The sequence below is a fragment of the Hyla sarda genome, chromosome 10 (assembly GCF_029499605.1).
Source record: "Hyla sarda isolate aHylSar1 chromosome 10, aHylSar1.hap1, whole genome shotgun sequence".
Taxonomy (NCBI): domain Eukaryota; kingdom Metazoa; phylum Chordata; class Amphibia; order Anura; family Hylidae; genus Hyla; species Hyla sarda.
The window spans coordinates 85,330,030-85,347,470 of NC_079198.1; the positions used below are offsets into that span (position 1 = coordinate 85,330,030).

At 39.5% G+C, this 17,441-nt stretch overlaps 1 protein-coding gene across 7 annotated transcripts in view; it reads left to right on the forward strand.

The window, feature by feature from the left end:
* ZBTB16 (zinc finger and BTB domain containing 16) overlaps nt 1-17,441 on the forward strand; it is a 146,957-nt gene that overhangs the window by 120,610 nt on the left and 8,906 nt on the right. For 6 of the 7 annotated variants that reach the window (XM_056544362.1, XM_056544360.1, XM_056544366.1 and 3 more), the window contains exon 5: nt 11,938-12,108. In XM_056544362.1, coding sequence (XP_056400337.1) covers nt 11,938-12,108 — 171 coding nt within the window. Of the gene's footprint in view, nt 1-3,117; nt 3,156-11,937; nt 12,109-17,441 lie in introns of all 7 variants that reach the window. The other variant, XM_056544367.1, reaches the window with a different exon arrangement.

The following is a 17,441-nucleotide window of genomic DNA, read 5'->3' on the forward strand; positions in this document are numbered from 1 at the left end:
CAGGTGGCATGTGTTATTCAGCTTGGTGTACATGGCAGCTGTTTCCCTACATTTAAGAAAAAAATAAAAAATAAAATAATCATTCAGGTGCAATTTTAGAGCCTACTATACACCTTTTTTATGGTTCTAGAGAGTAAAATACATTTAATGCTAAGCTATAATAAATAAGTATAGTGATCTTCAGAAATAGCACAAGCTTTACCTTGAGTGTCCTTTACTTGTAGACTTAGGGGATGTTTTAGTCGGTAACATGGCGGATTACTGGGGACTATATACCCTCTAATAGGTAGTCACCGTAGTATGTGTTGCCCCTCTTAACCTTTCAGAAGTCATGAAGGTTAAATATGTTTGTTACAGTAGGATGGCAGCCTCTCCGGTGTCAAAGGCTTTAACGTCTCTGTCACTGGCTTCATTCAGTTGTCCATGGGGATGTCCCTAGCACGATTGTTAGTGGCGGCCCCTCTCTTTGGAACCCATTGGGGACTCAGACAATGGACAGAGGAAAAAGAATGAACCTTGGCTTGTCCCTGTTTGAAAAGACTAGGGACAGTGAGGTCAGGGTGAAGGGGGTGTGACAAATATGGCCTCTCATTCACAAGGGACAGGTCTTTGTGCTCACGCTGGCCAGATGGCCTCAGGAATAAATTAAATCCCGTCTAGAACAGGGATACCTCCTCAGAAAATGTGTTATTGCTGCATTTTAAGGTCCTAAGAGACTACTCGTTTGGATCCTATCTTGTTGTTATCATCATTATGTCCCTCATCACAGTCACATATTTAGATCTGGTTCTAAAGCAGAAGCTTGGCTTACAATTGATTTTTCGTAAGAACCCTTTTTTTTTTTTTTTTTTTCCCCAAGAAGAAGATGACAAAATCAATATGAAAATCAATATACAGTCTGTCTGATATGTCTGTTTGGGAATTACACATTACACACAATACACTAAAGATTATATACTGTAGATCAAGCTACATAACATACAAACTCCTACAAATCTGTTACAAGCTGCTTAAGAGGAAGTGTGCCTCTTTAACAGTTTTGCTATGTGTCCAATACTGCGTTCAGGATGACTCCCAGGTTAGGACCAAAAATAGGCCTAAAAGACAGTGGTGTTTTAGAGCCAGGGCAATGTCCTGGTACCTTTTTCGGCAGGCTTTGTACTCTTAAACTTTGGCACTGGAGTCCTGAACTTTTTATCATAAACACAACTGTTTTGTTGGTGCCCATGGGCATCCTCTAGATAGGAACTTCTGAGTACACTAACAAGCCAGTATTCATGGTGATTATCTGACTTATATGACCTAAGCTGGTCAAGTGTTATTGGTGGTCATTTGTCTCCAACATTGCGGTCATCTAAAAGGAAGATGAGTAGGACTGAGTTTGGACTGTAGTTATTAGCAGGAAGCAGGTGGCATTGTGCTTGGTTTCATGGCAGAATGTTTGATCCATACATTTCTCTGCATAGACTTGGTTGGCAAAACTAGCCTTAAAATTATAATTCCTTAATATATACTAGCTAAATCTTTTCAGTAGTTTCCCACATAATCAATCATCCCTTATTGACCCAAAATGTCTTATAGTTCTTACAACCTGTAGTTCAGCTTTAGCTTTCTGGTGGTACATGTTCAGTTGCAACACTGTAAAACAGCAGATCGCAGGAATTAGGAACTAATGTGCAAGGATCAGCAGTGAGGGGGCACAATATGAAGTGCGCAAGAGTGTGGAGACTTTCTCTTTTGCAATCAGGGAAATACATGTATAGGAGGACAATCTGGAGTAGATGTCAGCAATAAATGATCACAATTGAAGTCTGCCACTCATGTGGGCTGCTGATGAAGCCATGTCCAGTCTTGCTGTGCTGCGAAGGTGCACATGGGGAGGGGGCGATCCTACTTCTGGGACAGCACACGCTCCTCTTAGAGAGCGAGAGCCCATTCAGAATATCATGGGGAGTCCCAGCAGTCGAACCCCCCCCCCCACGGTCACACACACACATTCCTTAACCTGTGGTAGGGGATAAGTTATTTTTCACTGCACAACCCCTTTAAGTACGGTATATGCCTCATTGATAACAAGCAAAACTGGTCTGTAAAACATATTGAAAACCTCTCTTCACAGTCTTTTTGCATAAAAACAACCTTAAGCAAATCCACAAATGAAGTTTAATGTATAGCTCTGCCTGCCCTATCCTTAGACCCTACAGCCCTAGCGACTTCTCTATTTTCAGAATACTTTTTTATAGTCACACTAAGTAAATTTCTCACACTTTCGTCAGCCCTGTTTGCCAGTAAACTTGCGTTGCAAGGGATGCAAAAGTATGAAGCTCTCCAAAGTTCAGCCAAACAATTTTATTCAAGGACCCCATCTTCTTGGTTGTCCTGTCTAATTTCTGTATGTACTTGAGAATAGGTAACTCTACCTGGCAAGTTTGAACTACAGTACTAAACTATAAAATTTGCAGGAAAGTGGAGTGGGTTCTACTGTAGTTTTCTAACATTTCTAGCAGTAACATGATCCTGGGTTTTTCGTGACCCTACACTAGAGAATTATCATTGAACTTGGCAGCAGGAATGATTTTGCAGACTTGATAGAACTGTCAGGCTCATTTTCATTTATGACTAAACATATCTATAGTATGATGTACAACATCTTTATGATCATAATTTTCTGGGCGGACACCAAAGGACTATTCTCAACAAAGCTGGTCATCATCTGCTGTCCTATTAATATCCACCCAATGATTTAATTCTGAATTGTTGGCCTGAAATTAAGATTCTTATAGGAAATCCTAGAAGACTTTTAGAAGATGTTAAAATGATAGCCTATACAGTATCACCCCTATAATTCCGGTTTGTGTACAAACCCCCACATTTATTGAAATCCGATTCATCATCATAGTTCTAATGGTGTGATAAGAATTCTTACTTTTTCCTGATAGAAGTGCTGTATAACAAGAACGTTCTAGAAGAAGTGTGATCAAATGTACAAAACTGTAAATCACTAGAACAAGTCCTCCCATCATAAAAGCTCATGACATAAATATAAATCTCAAAGGGAATGTAAAACAATGTTTTTATTTGTCTATTATTCATTCTCTGTACTGTACTTTTTTACAGTAGGGATTTGCAGACAGCACAACAAGTTCTCTCTCTTCGTAAGTATGTATTTCATCTCCTTCAGTCACAGGATATTGTCCCACTTAACAAGATATGTTCTAGGGCCCTGATATCGGTGATCTCTATACTTCTATGTATAAATCATAATGGCTGAGCTCTTGGAGCAATATATATATATATATATATATATATATATATATATATATATATATATATATATATATATATATTATATATACACACACACATTAAGCAACCTAATTTTGCCTATGGATGAGAGCAAGCGTCTCCATGGAATGGTGTGGACCTAAGGATCATTCTACTGCTCTTCAGTGCACCTGTCCCCCATGATCATTCCATGATCATATAGTAACACTATTTAAATCAGTGCTGTCCAGGGTTTAGCAGTCTTAGCATCTCATTGTTTTACACTTATGTCACAACTTGACAGGGCGTCCAGGGCTGAAACGTAGCTATGAAATCTAGCAGTCCATTAAGATGGCCTCTACTTGGAGAAATCAGATTCTTTATGGAAGATCTACAGTTAAAAGGGTTCTCTGGGATTAGAAAAACAGAGCTGATTTCTTCCAAAGACAGCACAATACCTGTCCTCAGGTTATGTGTGGCTCTGCAGCACAGTTCCACTGAAGTGAATGGAGCCAAGTTGTAATACTACATACAACCTGAGGACACATGTGGTGCTGTTTTTGGAAGGAATTAGCTCTGATTTTCTTTCTCTCACTTTTTAAGGTTTTCTATGTACACTGTGCTGGAGGGCTTTGGAGTAATTGCTCTTCAACAAATTGCTACACTATCTCTAGCACATCAATTGCATATATATTTTTTTCTTGCCCCGTAAACACAGCCAGAAAAGGGAGGGAGGATATGGAGTGAAAGGGATAGAAAAAAAAGGTACTCTACAGAAGTCAGGCTGCCCCCCTTAACACTTCCACCCGTCCCCTCTCCCTTCCTCGGTATGAATCTGCTGTATCTCATTCCAAACACTAATTCCAGTTTAATTGCCACTGGCCCCGAAGCCTCTTCAATAGGAGCTAACAAATGGTTTGCAGCCCGCAAAGCTCCGTCAGGCTGCATTTTAAACGAGGCTCCCTCCGTCCGGCTCGCATGCCAATGAGCTAGCAGAGAAACGCCATGTTTACTAATTACCCACTCCGACTTCACGCCACAGACTGCTAGCTGGCTAGAACGTCTCAACTATATCGCTTTGGTGTGACAAAAGAAATTGTAGCCATGAATAAACTGAAGTACTTTTCCTCATAACCCTTGAGATACCTACTGAAGCTGAATAACGCCACAAATTGTATTGTGTATGGATCCCAAAGTATGAAATATTCAGATATCTCCTGTATGACGTTATGCATTCATCAGCCTCCTCATGTATTATGACTCTTATATGAGAGGTATACAGCTGATCAGTACAGGGTTATAATCTGATTTCATCTTTTCCTGCAATATGTATATTTACTTTAATATACAATGCCCATGCATGTTAAATTATCCAACTATGTGGTGTCAGTGAATTTACCTTCTTTCTCAAAGGTAAATCTTTAGCACTGCATAGATGGAAAATGTTCCACTTCCAGAAATTGACACACATCCCTTAACAATTTTTGTTAAAGGAAATATTGCTGCACATTTTTCATACGTTGGCCAACATGAACAGACGTGGTCTCATAATATGGTATCGCATCACCATCTAAGCCTATCCCCTTAAAGCTAGGTATTAAGGCAATTGGCTCGGACAAGACAGATTTGGAAGTGAATGGTCAGGAAGCGAGGAAAGGTTATAACTTTTTTGCTCCCCGATAACGCCTTTTTAAAGGTTTTTTTTAGTTAAGCAACAATATTATAATGTACTCTATTATGAGTTAATGTGGGTAGTCCACTGATTAAAATCCTCATCTGTAGACCACAGTGGAGAACTGGAGACTGGTGGTTATGGTCTTTCTTAAATTATGGAAACGGAGGGCTGCTGGATCATTTGTATGTCCCTCCTTGCATGATGGGTTAGTCCTTGTACTTGGCTCTTTACACAAGCGCCAATCTATGAGATCTGCACTAGTCTGCAGCTTACTCTTGTGTAATTAATAGGGCCTTAAGACAAAGTACTCAACTAATAAGGACTTGCCAAAGCATAAAATCTCTCTAAGTTGTGCATGGTCAACCTTAGATTATAATTCATAGTATATAGGGCACAATTGAAGGTCTACAGAACTGCACAATATACTCAACAACATACTTTTCCTATGATTGTATATAAAGATCTGCCAACATAGCTTGGTCCCACAGAAGGCATATCTCCCTTCTTTTTGGATAGTCAAAGAAGGACACTGGAGGATCCGTTTTTTCAGGCATATCAATGAACTTGAATAATTTTTCATTCAAATATAAAAAAAAATAATAAAAATAATTCTCTGGGTAATTTTCTGCTAAGTTAGGGATCTTATAGATTGCTTCAGGTCCAATATAGTAAGTGTATTCATGCAAATCTATTTTTTTAGGTGTATAGACTGCCATTTAAATAGTAAAGAGGGACCTGTGTCAAATATAGGCCCTTCCAAATGATGGGAGATATGCAGAAGGTATTTCCCACATGATTTGAATCCACCTTGAGGTGACCTAATCCTTTCAGACCAACTGCTGTGGAGCGGTATGCACAGGTAATGCATAGGTCTAGCAAGTGTGTGGGCACCTTCAGTATCTTGGAGGCCAGATAGAATCTTCCACCCACCAAACGTGTAGGGTCAGAGCTGAGTCAAAACAAAGAAAATTGATGTCTTCTAAATCTTTGAGACCCAGACTTCATCCATTATTTAGTTTTTTAGCAGCTGCCATTTCTTTTTAACCAGAGATAAATGTGTATAGTTTGTCAGATTGCAGTAGACGCCCTAACAACAAAATGTCTTCGTTTCTTCATATTCTTCCTTGACTTTATGTTCTGAGCTTTTTTAGATTCTAATTAAAAAGAAAAGTTAATTTCCTGCTAAATGAATGGTATACATTACTCTCTCCTCAGTGTTCTGTCCTTGCGGCCGTGTGGCCTATTGTTCTCCGTACAGTATAGGCCTCTTGCACAGACGCTTTTTTTGGTTACCGTGGAAATGAATAGCAAGCCTATTCCAAGCCTCTCTTTGCATCCTGTATAAAATGTCTTTAAAAGCTGCTTAATTTGTAATCTTCTTCTAAAAGAGAGAAAAAGCCATTAAGACGTCAGTTCCCTGAATAAGCCTTGTGTCTGTGTGTTTATTTTAATTTATTGAATACAAATTTTTGTAGCTTTTTTTTTTTTTTTTTAACCTCCCTAAAAAGATCTAGGAGGGGGGGGGGGGTGCAAAAACACCCGCTGAATAGCTAATTCTACAAAACTGCAATTCTGGGTAATTTGTCTGTGAATAGTTCAGGACGAACATTAATTGTCAACATACACCCCCTTGTGATAATGCAATTTTTATCTCTTCAATCGTTTGTGAGCAGCAATTAATTGCATCAAATAATAGTATACATTTAGCATAACGGGAACAATTACGTTTCTCCAGAAAGAGAATAATATAAGTACAAAAAAAAACTGTTATTTTTTACTTTTTATTTTTAATGAATATATTTTAGTATTTTCCCCTTTTTTCATCTTGTATTTTTTTGTATTATGTAAAACAAAAAATAATTTTGCAGTTAATTTCAATATAAAACATTGGGGGTTTCCATTCAAGATTCACTATATATTCCCTTTTTAAGTGAGCAATCACATCCATTATGCCTTACCTCAAAAATACAGCTCTCGACAGTGACATAAAATTTACGGTAAAAAGGATAGAGTGGAAAAAAAACACAAGTCTAACAAAGGATAGTAATAACTAATGCAAGCATCAGTCCAAATGGATCAGCCTTTATTAGCATAAAAGAAAATTATGAGATGCCAGCATACTCTAGAATACAATATCTGTGACATTTCTCTTACCTGGAAGGCTTTCTCCAAGACATTTCTCTTAACCTTGAAGCCTTTCTCCAAGCAATATGGGAAAGACTGACCTTTAAAGGGGTATTCCAGGTTTTTTTTTTTTTTTATTTGACTATGCTACAGGGGCAGTAAAGTTAGTGTAGTTCAAAATATATTGTATGTGACAGTGATCTCACAATTCTTCTGTGATTTTTGCCCCAATATTTATTTTTAATAGCATACAAAATTACTCAGGTCTTGGGTTTTTCTCAGGTTACAGTGTGTCATGACATGACTAGTCAGGTGTGCAAGGGGAGCCTGTCCTGCTTCAATGGGTGGAGCGACTGCTGGGTGGGAGAGAGATCATTTTGCAACAGCTGTAGGCACCCTGGTTAGAAAACACTAGTCTTTTGAATGGAATGCAGCTCATTTGTGTTTCAGTGGGTGGGGGTGGCTGATGTGTGAGAGGGAGGAAAGTGACCTCACATGGAGCCAAGGAACCATGGGATGGGTAGTTTGAGAGAATAAACTCCAACAGGAAATACCAAGTTCACAAAAAGATAGCAACAGTGTTATGGTAATCTCACAACATAGCCATTTAGCCTAAAGACAAGCATGGATTCTTCCAAAGCATGTCCATTACTGTCTGGCAGGTATGTACTAAAATCACCTTATGATGGATAACTCCTTTAAAGCGGACTCTATAAATTGGACTCAAAATTATTGTAACAAGAGTCACAATGCATGCCTGGTCTTAAAGGGAACCTGTCACATTGAAAATGCAGTCCAATCTGAAGGCATCATTTATAGAGCAGGAGAAGCTGTGTGTGTGTGTGTATAAAATATATATATATATATATATATATTTTATATTAAAAAAAAATTCGGTGTGGAAAAAGGTCCAGGATAACTTGTTGCTTATTCCTATACTCTCTGCGCTTTCTAGGCTAAGTAGTCATGTGGGCAGTCCTGCTCAGTCCTTGACAGCTCTTTTGTGTAGAAGTGTGCATGTATGGACAGCTGTCAATTACTGAAGGGGGAAAAGCAACTTTACAACTTAGTCCAGTCTCTACATACATCCTTATACACAATCATTCTGAGTAGGACCGCCCACATGACCACTTAACCCAGAATGAGCAGTGTTGACTGACAATTTATTCTGGAACTTTTCCTACAAAACTTATAGGTTAATCTGTTTTAAGCTTCTTCTGCTCTGTTACATGCTGCCTGCAGATTGGACTACATATTCAATGTGAATGGTTTCCTTTAAATGGAAACTGACAGCCTGTTCACCCACACTAAACCCAATACACAGGAGTAGTGCCAGTGATCCGGATTACAACAAGGTATTACCCAGTACCAGTCCGCATTCTGGGTATGCCGGGTCCCGGCCTCCATTGCGCACAGCCACCAGTCATTAGCAATAAAGGCTAATACAACAGTTATCACTGGTACTGGACTGCTGATCAGATAAGTGATGCCACGTTTTAATCCAGTTCACCCGCACCATCACCCTGTGTATTGGGTTTAGTGCAGGTGCAACTTTTTACCCTCTGAAGGAATGCCAAATCTTAGTCATGCACTAGCTTCTACCTTAGTGGGAAACAAATCAGGCAAAAGGCTTATCAGAAAAGAACCAGTTAACAAATGTTCCCTATAAGAGATGAGCAAAGTTACAGTAATTCGATTTGTCACAAACTTCTCGGCTTGGCGTTTGCTGACTTTAGCCTGCATAAATTAGTTCAGCTTTCAGGTTCTCCGGTGGGCTGGAAAAGGTGGATACAGTCCTAGAAGACTCTCTCCTAGAACTGTATCCACCTTTTCCAGCCCATGGGAACACCTGGAAGCTGAAATAATTTATGCAGTCTAAATTCAGCAGACGCCAAGCCGTGAAGTTTGTGACGAATCAAATTACTGTAACTTCACGCATCTTTTAAAGGGGTACTCTGGTGCTTACACGTCTTATCCCCTATCCAAAGGATAGGGGATAAGATGCCTGATCGCGGGAGTCCCGCAGCTGGGGACGCCCGTGATCATGCACGCGTCACCCCGTTTGTATTCAGTCCCCGGAGCGTGTTCGCTCCGGGACTGATAACGGTCGACCGCAGGGCCGGCGGCGTGTGACGTCACGTCCCCGCCCCCATGTAATGTCACGCTCCGCCCCTCAATGCAAGCCTGCGGTCGACCGTAATCAGTCCCGGAGCGAACACGCTCCAGGGACTGATTACAAACGGGGTGCCGCGTGCATGATGACGGGCGCCCCCAGCTGCGGGACTCCCGCGATCAGGCATCTTATCCCCTATCCAAAGATGTGTAAGCACCGGAGTACCCCTTTAACCCTATACTTACCTCTTTGGTTCTAGTTAGAACTGATCTCTCATTAACTCTCTAAATAACTTGCTGCCCGTTATCATAGGGATGATACCTATGAGTTATTTAGAGATTTGATGACATTTGTTTTTCATGTGCCCAACATTTCCCCTCAATTCCATAGGAAAAGAGAACTTGTCTTAGAATCTGCCCAAAACTGAATGGCACCTGAACCTCCTTCTCCTGTAACACTGCAAAACTTGTGCCTCCATGGCCCTAATTAAGTAGAATACATATTAGTTTATGCATGCCTATGAGAATCTTTACACTTTCACTTTTTAACTCCATGTACCTTTTTTATTTTAGCTGTCAATGTTCTTTTTTTATTTTTATTTTTTACATTTTTTTATTCGTTTTATTGAAAAGTAAACAACCAATGGCCACATGGCCCCTCAGAGTTACTAACCTCACACAAAAGGCAAAGGATAGTAAGGCCTTAATGGACAAGGTCACTTGTACAAAATGCAAACAACAAAATCCTGAGGAACATATCACAGAGGCCTATACAGAGAATAACTGAAATACGTTAGAGAACAGAGAAACAAATTAACAATCGGCGAACAGTAGCCATGTAAGCTTTCAATGTTCTTAATCTGTAAGGAGTTGGTTAAAAAATTACCTTTTTGGTATAGAATGTGCCTCTTTGGCCCTGTTGAAGCTTCTTCTACATTGCTTGCATATTTTATTGGATAACCTTTTATTTACAAACTTATCATCTTTTTACCACCTGAATGCTTTGGGTAAATTTTATTGTGATTCCTCTCGACTTTTCCAGCAATTATAATTTTTTTCTCATTGTTTCTTTCAAACTATTTCAGATAGGGTACAATACATACAAGATTATATTCTTAGAATGTTTTCGATTTTTTTTCTTCTCACTTTTCTATTTTAATTAGTGTTTCTTTTCATAATTTTTTTTTGATGGAATCTAAAGATTTTTTGTGAAATCTAAAGTAAGGTAGTAGAAAGAGAAGGCAGATGTCGTTAATGTGAAAAAAAGGGGGTACTCTGGTGAAAATCTTTTTTTTCTCTTTTAAATCAACTGGTGGCAGAAAGTTTAACATATTTGTAAATTACTTCTATTAAAAAAATCTTAATCCTTCCAGTACTTATTAGCTGCAGAATGTTACAGAGGAAATTCCTTTCTTTTTGGAACACTGATGACATCCCGAGCACAGGGCTCTCTGCTGACATCTCTGTCCATTTTAGCAACCATGCATAGCACATGTATGCTAAGGGCAGCATGGTTGCTCAGTGGTTAGCACTGCTGCCTTGCAGTGCTGGGGACTTTGGTTCAAATCCCACTAAGGACAACAATAAATAAAGCGTTATTATTATTATAATAACGTCAGCAGAGAGAACTGTGCTCGTGATGTCATCAGAGAGCATTCCAAAAAGAAAATAATTTCCTCTGTAGTATTCAGCAACTAATAAGTACAGGAAGGATTAAGATTTTTTAATAGAAGTAATTTACAAATAACTTTCTGCCACCAGTTGATTTAAAAGAAAAAAGGTTTTCACCGGAGTACCCCTTTAAATTGGCATGGTCACTTCCAAAACAGTTTTACATGTTGCAGAGCCATGTTAAAAGTTTTGATAGGTCTGCTTCCAGGTGTTCAGACACACACCGATTTATAGAATGAGTTTGGACAAGTGTTTCCTAAGCCCGTTTACTCTCAGCTCTGTCTGCGAGACAGACTCCTATAGAAAGTCTAAAGGCCTATCTCCTGTAGGGTGGGAAGAAGCAGCACCCTGACAGAGCAAATCTTTTGACATTTCTCTAGGACATATCAAAAGTTTTTAGTGGCAGGCACACTTTAGGGGCCTTTTGCACAGGATGATTGTTGGCTGAATAGGCCAGTTATTGTAAAAGACCCAACGATCAGCTGAGGAACATTTTCTCATTCTTTGGGTAATTGAAGCCGTTATGCCCTAAAAATAATTGTAGGTTGGCTGTACATCTCTCTGTGTAAACAAAGGATGTATGGGTGACAATGATGTAAGGGAAGGGTTGCATGAATGATCTACTGATCGTTCGTGAGACCTTGGGTGCACAGTCATTAAGAAATATGAAAGGCTCATTAAACGTGTCTCAATCTGCTAGATGAGTGCCTGTATCGGGCACAAGTCTCTCTGTCTTTAAGAACCCTTAGATTGCTGAATTTTAGCTTGGCTGGTGTTAGTAAATCTTTTGTAGTCAAGTTCTGGAGTTTCAACCCATGCCTTCGTATTCTCCATGGCAAACTATTCTAGTGCAAAAGAATATATTGGAAGTGTCAAAATCTAGATCTACTTAGCATGAATGAATAACCTTGTTGTATGTATTACAGATGTCTACCACTATTCTTAATGAACAGGTCATAGGTCAGCAGCTAGGCTTCTATAGGTAGATACAAAGTTGGCTGCAGAATGCTCATAACTCCTGCTGTTTTCAGAATTGAGCGATGTAAGTAGCGTAGAACCTGTAACTGACATCCCATCTGTATTTCTTTCAGGTTCAGATATGGCTGTATTCTGTCTACTCTGTGGGAAGCGTTTTCAGACTCAGACTGCTCTCCAGCAGCACATGGAGGTCCACGCAGGAGTGCGAAGTTACATTTGCAGTGAGTGCAACAGGACTTTTCCAAGCCATACCGCACTAAAACGCCACCTTCGCTCTCACACGGGTAAGAAGACAATTTGCAGTACCATGGACAGCACTGTTCAGTGTTTTTCTGCTTCTAATTGTGGAATGTCAATGTATTCATATATGTTACACACATCACCACAAGAGCAATATGATTGGAAAACCCAACTACACCATATGACTGCTATACAAAGATTTTCTACCATATTGTGAATAGCCTGTCAGACCTCTGCTAACGCAGTCTCTGCTGTCCTATTGTAAGGCTGTTGCAACAGCAGTAGTTATCCAACCGAATAAAGCAAGAAAAATAAAAGAACCCTTAGGCTGATTTCAAGATTTCTAGATTTGGTGCTGGCCATTTTGTGAATCCAAGCAATAGTCTGAGAGGGCAGAAAGACTAGTGGTCAAAAGTGACCACCTGTGAAGCGCACAGACCACATTCTAGTGACCTATTGTATGTTATTCTATAAGCACAGTATATAGTTACTTGTTATGAACATACATAGAAGGGCCAACCTCCATTTACCTGCAATAACTTATCACCAATGAAATCTTTCTTCCAGCTATCTGAATAGCTTTGTATTATAGGATAGGATTATTAAAATCATCCTAGTGACGTTTGCATAATTCACGGCAGCTCTTCATTCTTTACTACTGACCAGCGCTTTTTCTCTGAGAAGGATAGGGAGTGTAATAGGTAGACAATTGATCCCCCCCCCCCCTCCTTGTCTTGTGCTGCAGAGCGGCGCGTGGTTTCATTAATAATGCAAGAGGTGTCTTCAGCATGCGTGCCCAGTCTGTGTGCTTAACATCAGCAGCTGTGTTTGATAGCAAAGCCACTGTCAGCCTCCTGGCATTGATTTAGGAGGACTCTTGATGTACTATCATAATAGCTGTGCAATAGGGCTGAGAGGGAGCTGTGGGATACCGCCTTTCGTCTGGACACGGGTAGTCCCATTTGTACAAAATAAATTAAAATGTAAATCTTTGGCAGTGACAAAGTTGAACCAAATGGGCAACATTTTAATTATCTTGTCATTTTTCATAAAGTTTCTGACAGAGGTTTCCCTCCGCCCCCAGTTTCATTATCCCAAGATTGTAGTGGGGTTTTCCAGTAGCATAAGCTAAATTACCCTATCTAATGTGTAGATCATGGGCTAGGATGATATGCCCTTTTGAGCTTTGGTGGCAGGTTTCTTTTCATCAGATACAAGAATGTCAGGTGATATTCTTAAGAACTATTTTTAAACTTTCTGCTATATATTATCCCATCACATAAATGCTCTTGATATTGATGGCTGGAAGAAAATAATTTTCAGAGAAAAATGATGCTTCTGCTCTCAAATGTGTCCCCAAAAGTTGCTCAAGAAGAAGCCAAAAGGGAACTACATCTTATTAAAAAAATTATATATTTTTTTGGTGATGTATTCAATAGATTGTACAATTTGAATATGGGTACCTACACAAAGTTCTTTTGCATCTTAATTTCTAGGTAGCACATTTATATGCTAAACTAATGGTATAGAATAGGTAGATGTTGTTTAAAGAGTCAAAAGTAAGACAGCCATCTGCTCGAACAGCCCCAACTATGAGACTGTAAACAATATGAACACAGATTGCATCATGAATATGCTGGGGGCAAATGAATGGGGTTTGAGTGCAACACCAGACATAGCCCATGAACAATTAGGGAGCGATTTCTAGAAACAAGCCTTGGGAATGACTCAACATGGTTGCTTTTCTTGCATGCCAGTCAATTGAGAGACAGTAGAGAAAATTTGGAGACCCACCAACACTTTCAGTCAACCTTAAAATGTAAGCTTGGACCGGCTGTGTTGATGCTAAAGTAGAGTAATTGGAAGAAGTAGACTGTTATTCATATGTAGAATTTCAGCCAAATAAATTAATATCAAAGTAAATTGGGAATTTGAGTAGCTGCCGAAATGTAAAAGTGTTGAGAATATGGACTCCAGGGCTATGAATCCCCCCTCCGTAATCCAGAACAGGGAACTGCTCTGGTAGACCCAACATAGCCATGGGATGTATGGATAGCCATTTATTTGAATGGCTGCCATGTTGCACTTCCTTTGATTGGACCAATGTTGCTTTCCTGTAGTGATTGCTGTTAGTTGGTGAAGCCATTTCAAAGGTGGCAACCAATATGAGTACAAGTTATTTGTCCCTTTTACTATTTCTGAACATGGTGAAAAAAAGTGAAATTGTGGTTGATCATCTGAGATGCCAAAAACTTTCAACAAGCTTCACACCTGCCCAGTTCCAATTACCCTCTTCTGCATTATTATTATTATTATTATTATTTTTTTAAGTAAAATAGAAAGAAAATATTTTATGGAACAATTTAAACTTTTTTTTTTTTCCAGCCATTGAACCAAGATCTCTATGTGCTTGGTATATGTGCCTGGTTTTCAAGGAGTTCACTGCAAATGGTTCCGTCATATTTATTTTCCCAGGTGCCTACGCTCTTCAACTCTTCCCCTCTCTTCTCCAGTACAAACACTTGTTTAGCACAGTCACAAGAGGCCGATTATGCATGACTTGATCTTAATTATGCATTGAAGTCTAGTAAGAATTACACATATTAGATAGATTAGGGGCTGCCTTTAATTTTTGCTCGGTGTAACGCTTTGTGATCTGCTCCTGGATACAGATTAGAAGTACCTGTAAAATTTTATTTGTATTTTTTTTTTTAATCAAATGTTTATAGTTTGGGAGCTGGAAATAAGGGGTGTAATAAAAGAATACAAGTAGATAGAGCACATGTAACCAGAAGGACAATTTATGCAGAGGCACAGCCGCGCTCTGACACCAGGATAATGAAAAAACGTAGGTCATTGCGGATGACTTAAAGTCTCCGGGAGTCGGAGAAAATGTATGAAGCAACGAGAACATTACACGCTTGGCAGGCCGGCCGAGGAAAAAATACAGGCGCCCTTGTTCCCCCGCCGTAAACGCAAGGGCCTCCGATCCGCAGCCCGCAGAAAATTGCAATTACAGTGACAAGTGGAATCAGTAATATTTTAAATATTCATGAGCTGGGGCTGCGGTGATCAATCTGGTTTTATTGTCCTTGCTCTGCCTTCTGACATAAATAAAGAGCCACGGGCCTGTCACCCTCTTTATTATATTTTCTGTCTCTAGTCTTGGCTGAATGCTGGAGAGGATGTGTACCACATAAACAGGGTGTGTTCATGTATCATTGTGCTATGTCTGCACATACACACAGCAGATTAGTATTATCATTTTTCTTTTACCAATGTGTTGTGCTTTGTACCAGCCTCATATGGGTGGTCACCTAAAAATACAATGATGTTGCAGTTATGCTATATGTACTTGTATATTCATCCTATTATTTCTCTTAAAAATCTGGGCAGATGAAATGTATGCACATATAAATAATTCTGGGTCTGTTGTGACTGGTCAGGCTGGCATCATGGCATCTGTTTTTACTGGAACTTTAGCAGATCCCTTATGAAACACTTTGTAACCAGTCCTGTCCAATCCTATTGATATAGTGGGCCTGTCAGACTGTGTCTTTATGGATGGGATAGTAAAGCACTTGTTTTATACTGACCCACAAATCCAAAAAGACTAGCAGGTCTGGTATCTTTATGTAGCTGTGCCCTATTCACACTAATTGTGCCCATGCCCTTCAATGTTTCCACTTTTCATAAACATATGACTAATAGATGGCCAAGTCAATGAATGGACAGGTCAGAATGTATATTATCTATGTATATACTGTTCTGTTAAAGATTTGTCCAAACAGGGAAACTTTTTTTTTTTTTTTTCCCCTAACCACTTACGGTAGTTCTTTGCACTTAGACATCTTATGTATAATTCCACATGGTAGTGGAAATTTAGTACTTATGCCCATGTAAATAACCATAAGAATATAGCTGTGACTTAAAGGGGTACTCCCGTGGAAAACTTTTTTTTTTTTTTATTTATTTTAAATCAACTGGTGCCAGAATTTAAACAGATTTGTAAATGACTTCTATTAAAAATTCTTAATCCTTCCAGTACTTTTTAGGGGCTATATACTACAGAGGAAATACTTTACTTTTTAGATTTCTCTGATGTCATGACCACAGTGCTCTCTGCTGACCTCTGCTGTCCATTTTAGGAACTGTCCAGAACAGGAGAAAATCCCCATAGCAAACATATGCTGCTCAGGACAGTTCCTAAAATGGACAGCAGAGGTCAGCAGAGAGCGCTGTGGTCATGACATCAGCAAAAACTAAAAAGTAAAGCATTTCCTCTGTAGTGTATAGCCCCTAAAAAGTAATGGAAAGATTAAGAATTTTTTATAGAAGTAATTTACAAATCTGTTTAACTTTCTGGCACCAGTTGATTTAAAAAAAAAAAAAAAAAAAAAAGTTTTTTCCACGGGAGTACTAATTAACCCCTTAACGACGCAGGACGTATATTTACGTCCTGCGCCAACTCCCACGATATGAAGCGGGGTCGCACTGCGACCTCACATCGCGTCGGTCCCAGCGCTAATCAATGGCCGGGACCCGCGGCTAATACCACACATGGCCGATCGCGGCAATGTGCGTTATGAACCCTTTAGAAGCGGCGGTCAAAGCTGACCGCCGCTTCTAAAGTGAAAGTGAAAGTATCCCGGCTAGTCAGTCGGGCTGTTCGGGACCGCCGCGGTGAAATTGCGGCGTCCCGAACAGCTTACAGGACACCGGGAGGGCTCTTACCTGCCTCCTCGGTGTCCGATCGACGAATGACTGCTCCGTGCCTGAGATCCAGGCAGGAGCAGTCAAGCGCCGATAACACTGATCACAGGCGTGTTAATACACGCCAGTGATCTGTGCAAGAGATCAGTGTGTGTGCAGTGTTATAGGTCCCTATGGGAGCTATAACACTGCAAAAAAAAAGTGTTAATAAAGGTCATTTAACCCCTTCCCTAATAAAAGTTTGAATCACCCCCCTTTTCCCATAAAAAAATAAAACGGTGTAAATAAATTTTTTTTACATATGTCGTATCGCCGCATGCGTAAATGTCCGAACTATAAAAATATATCGTTAATTAAACCGCACGGTCAATGGCGTACACGTAAAAGAAATTCCAAATTCCAAAAAAGCGCATTTTTGGTCACTTTTTATACCATTAAAAAATGAATAAAAAGCGATCAAAAAGTCCGATCAAAACAAAAATCATACCGATAAAAACTTCAGATCACGGCGCAAAATAAAAAAGTTATAGGGGTCAGAAGATGACCTTTTTAAACGTATAAATTTTCCTGCATGTAGTTATGATTTTTTCCAGAAGTACGACAAAATCAAACCTATATAAATAGGGTATCATTTTAACCGTATGGACCTACAGAATAATAAGGT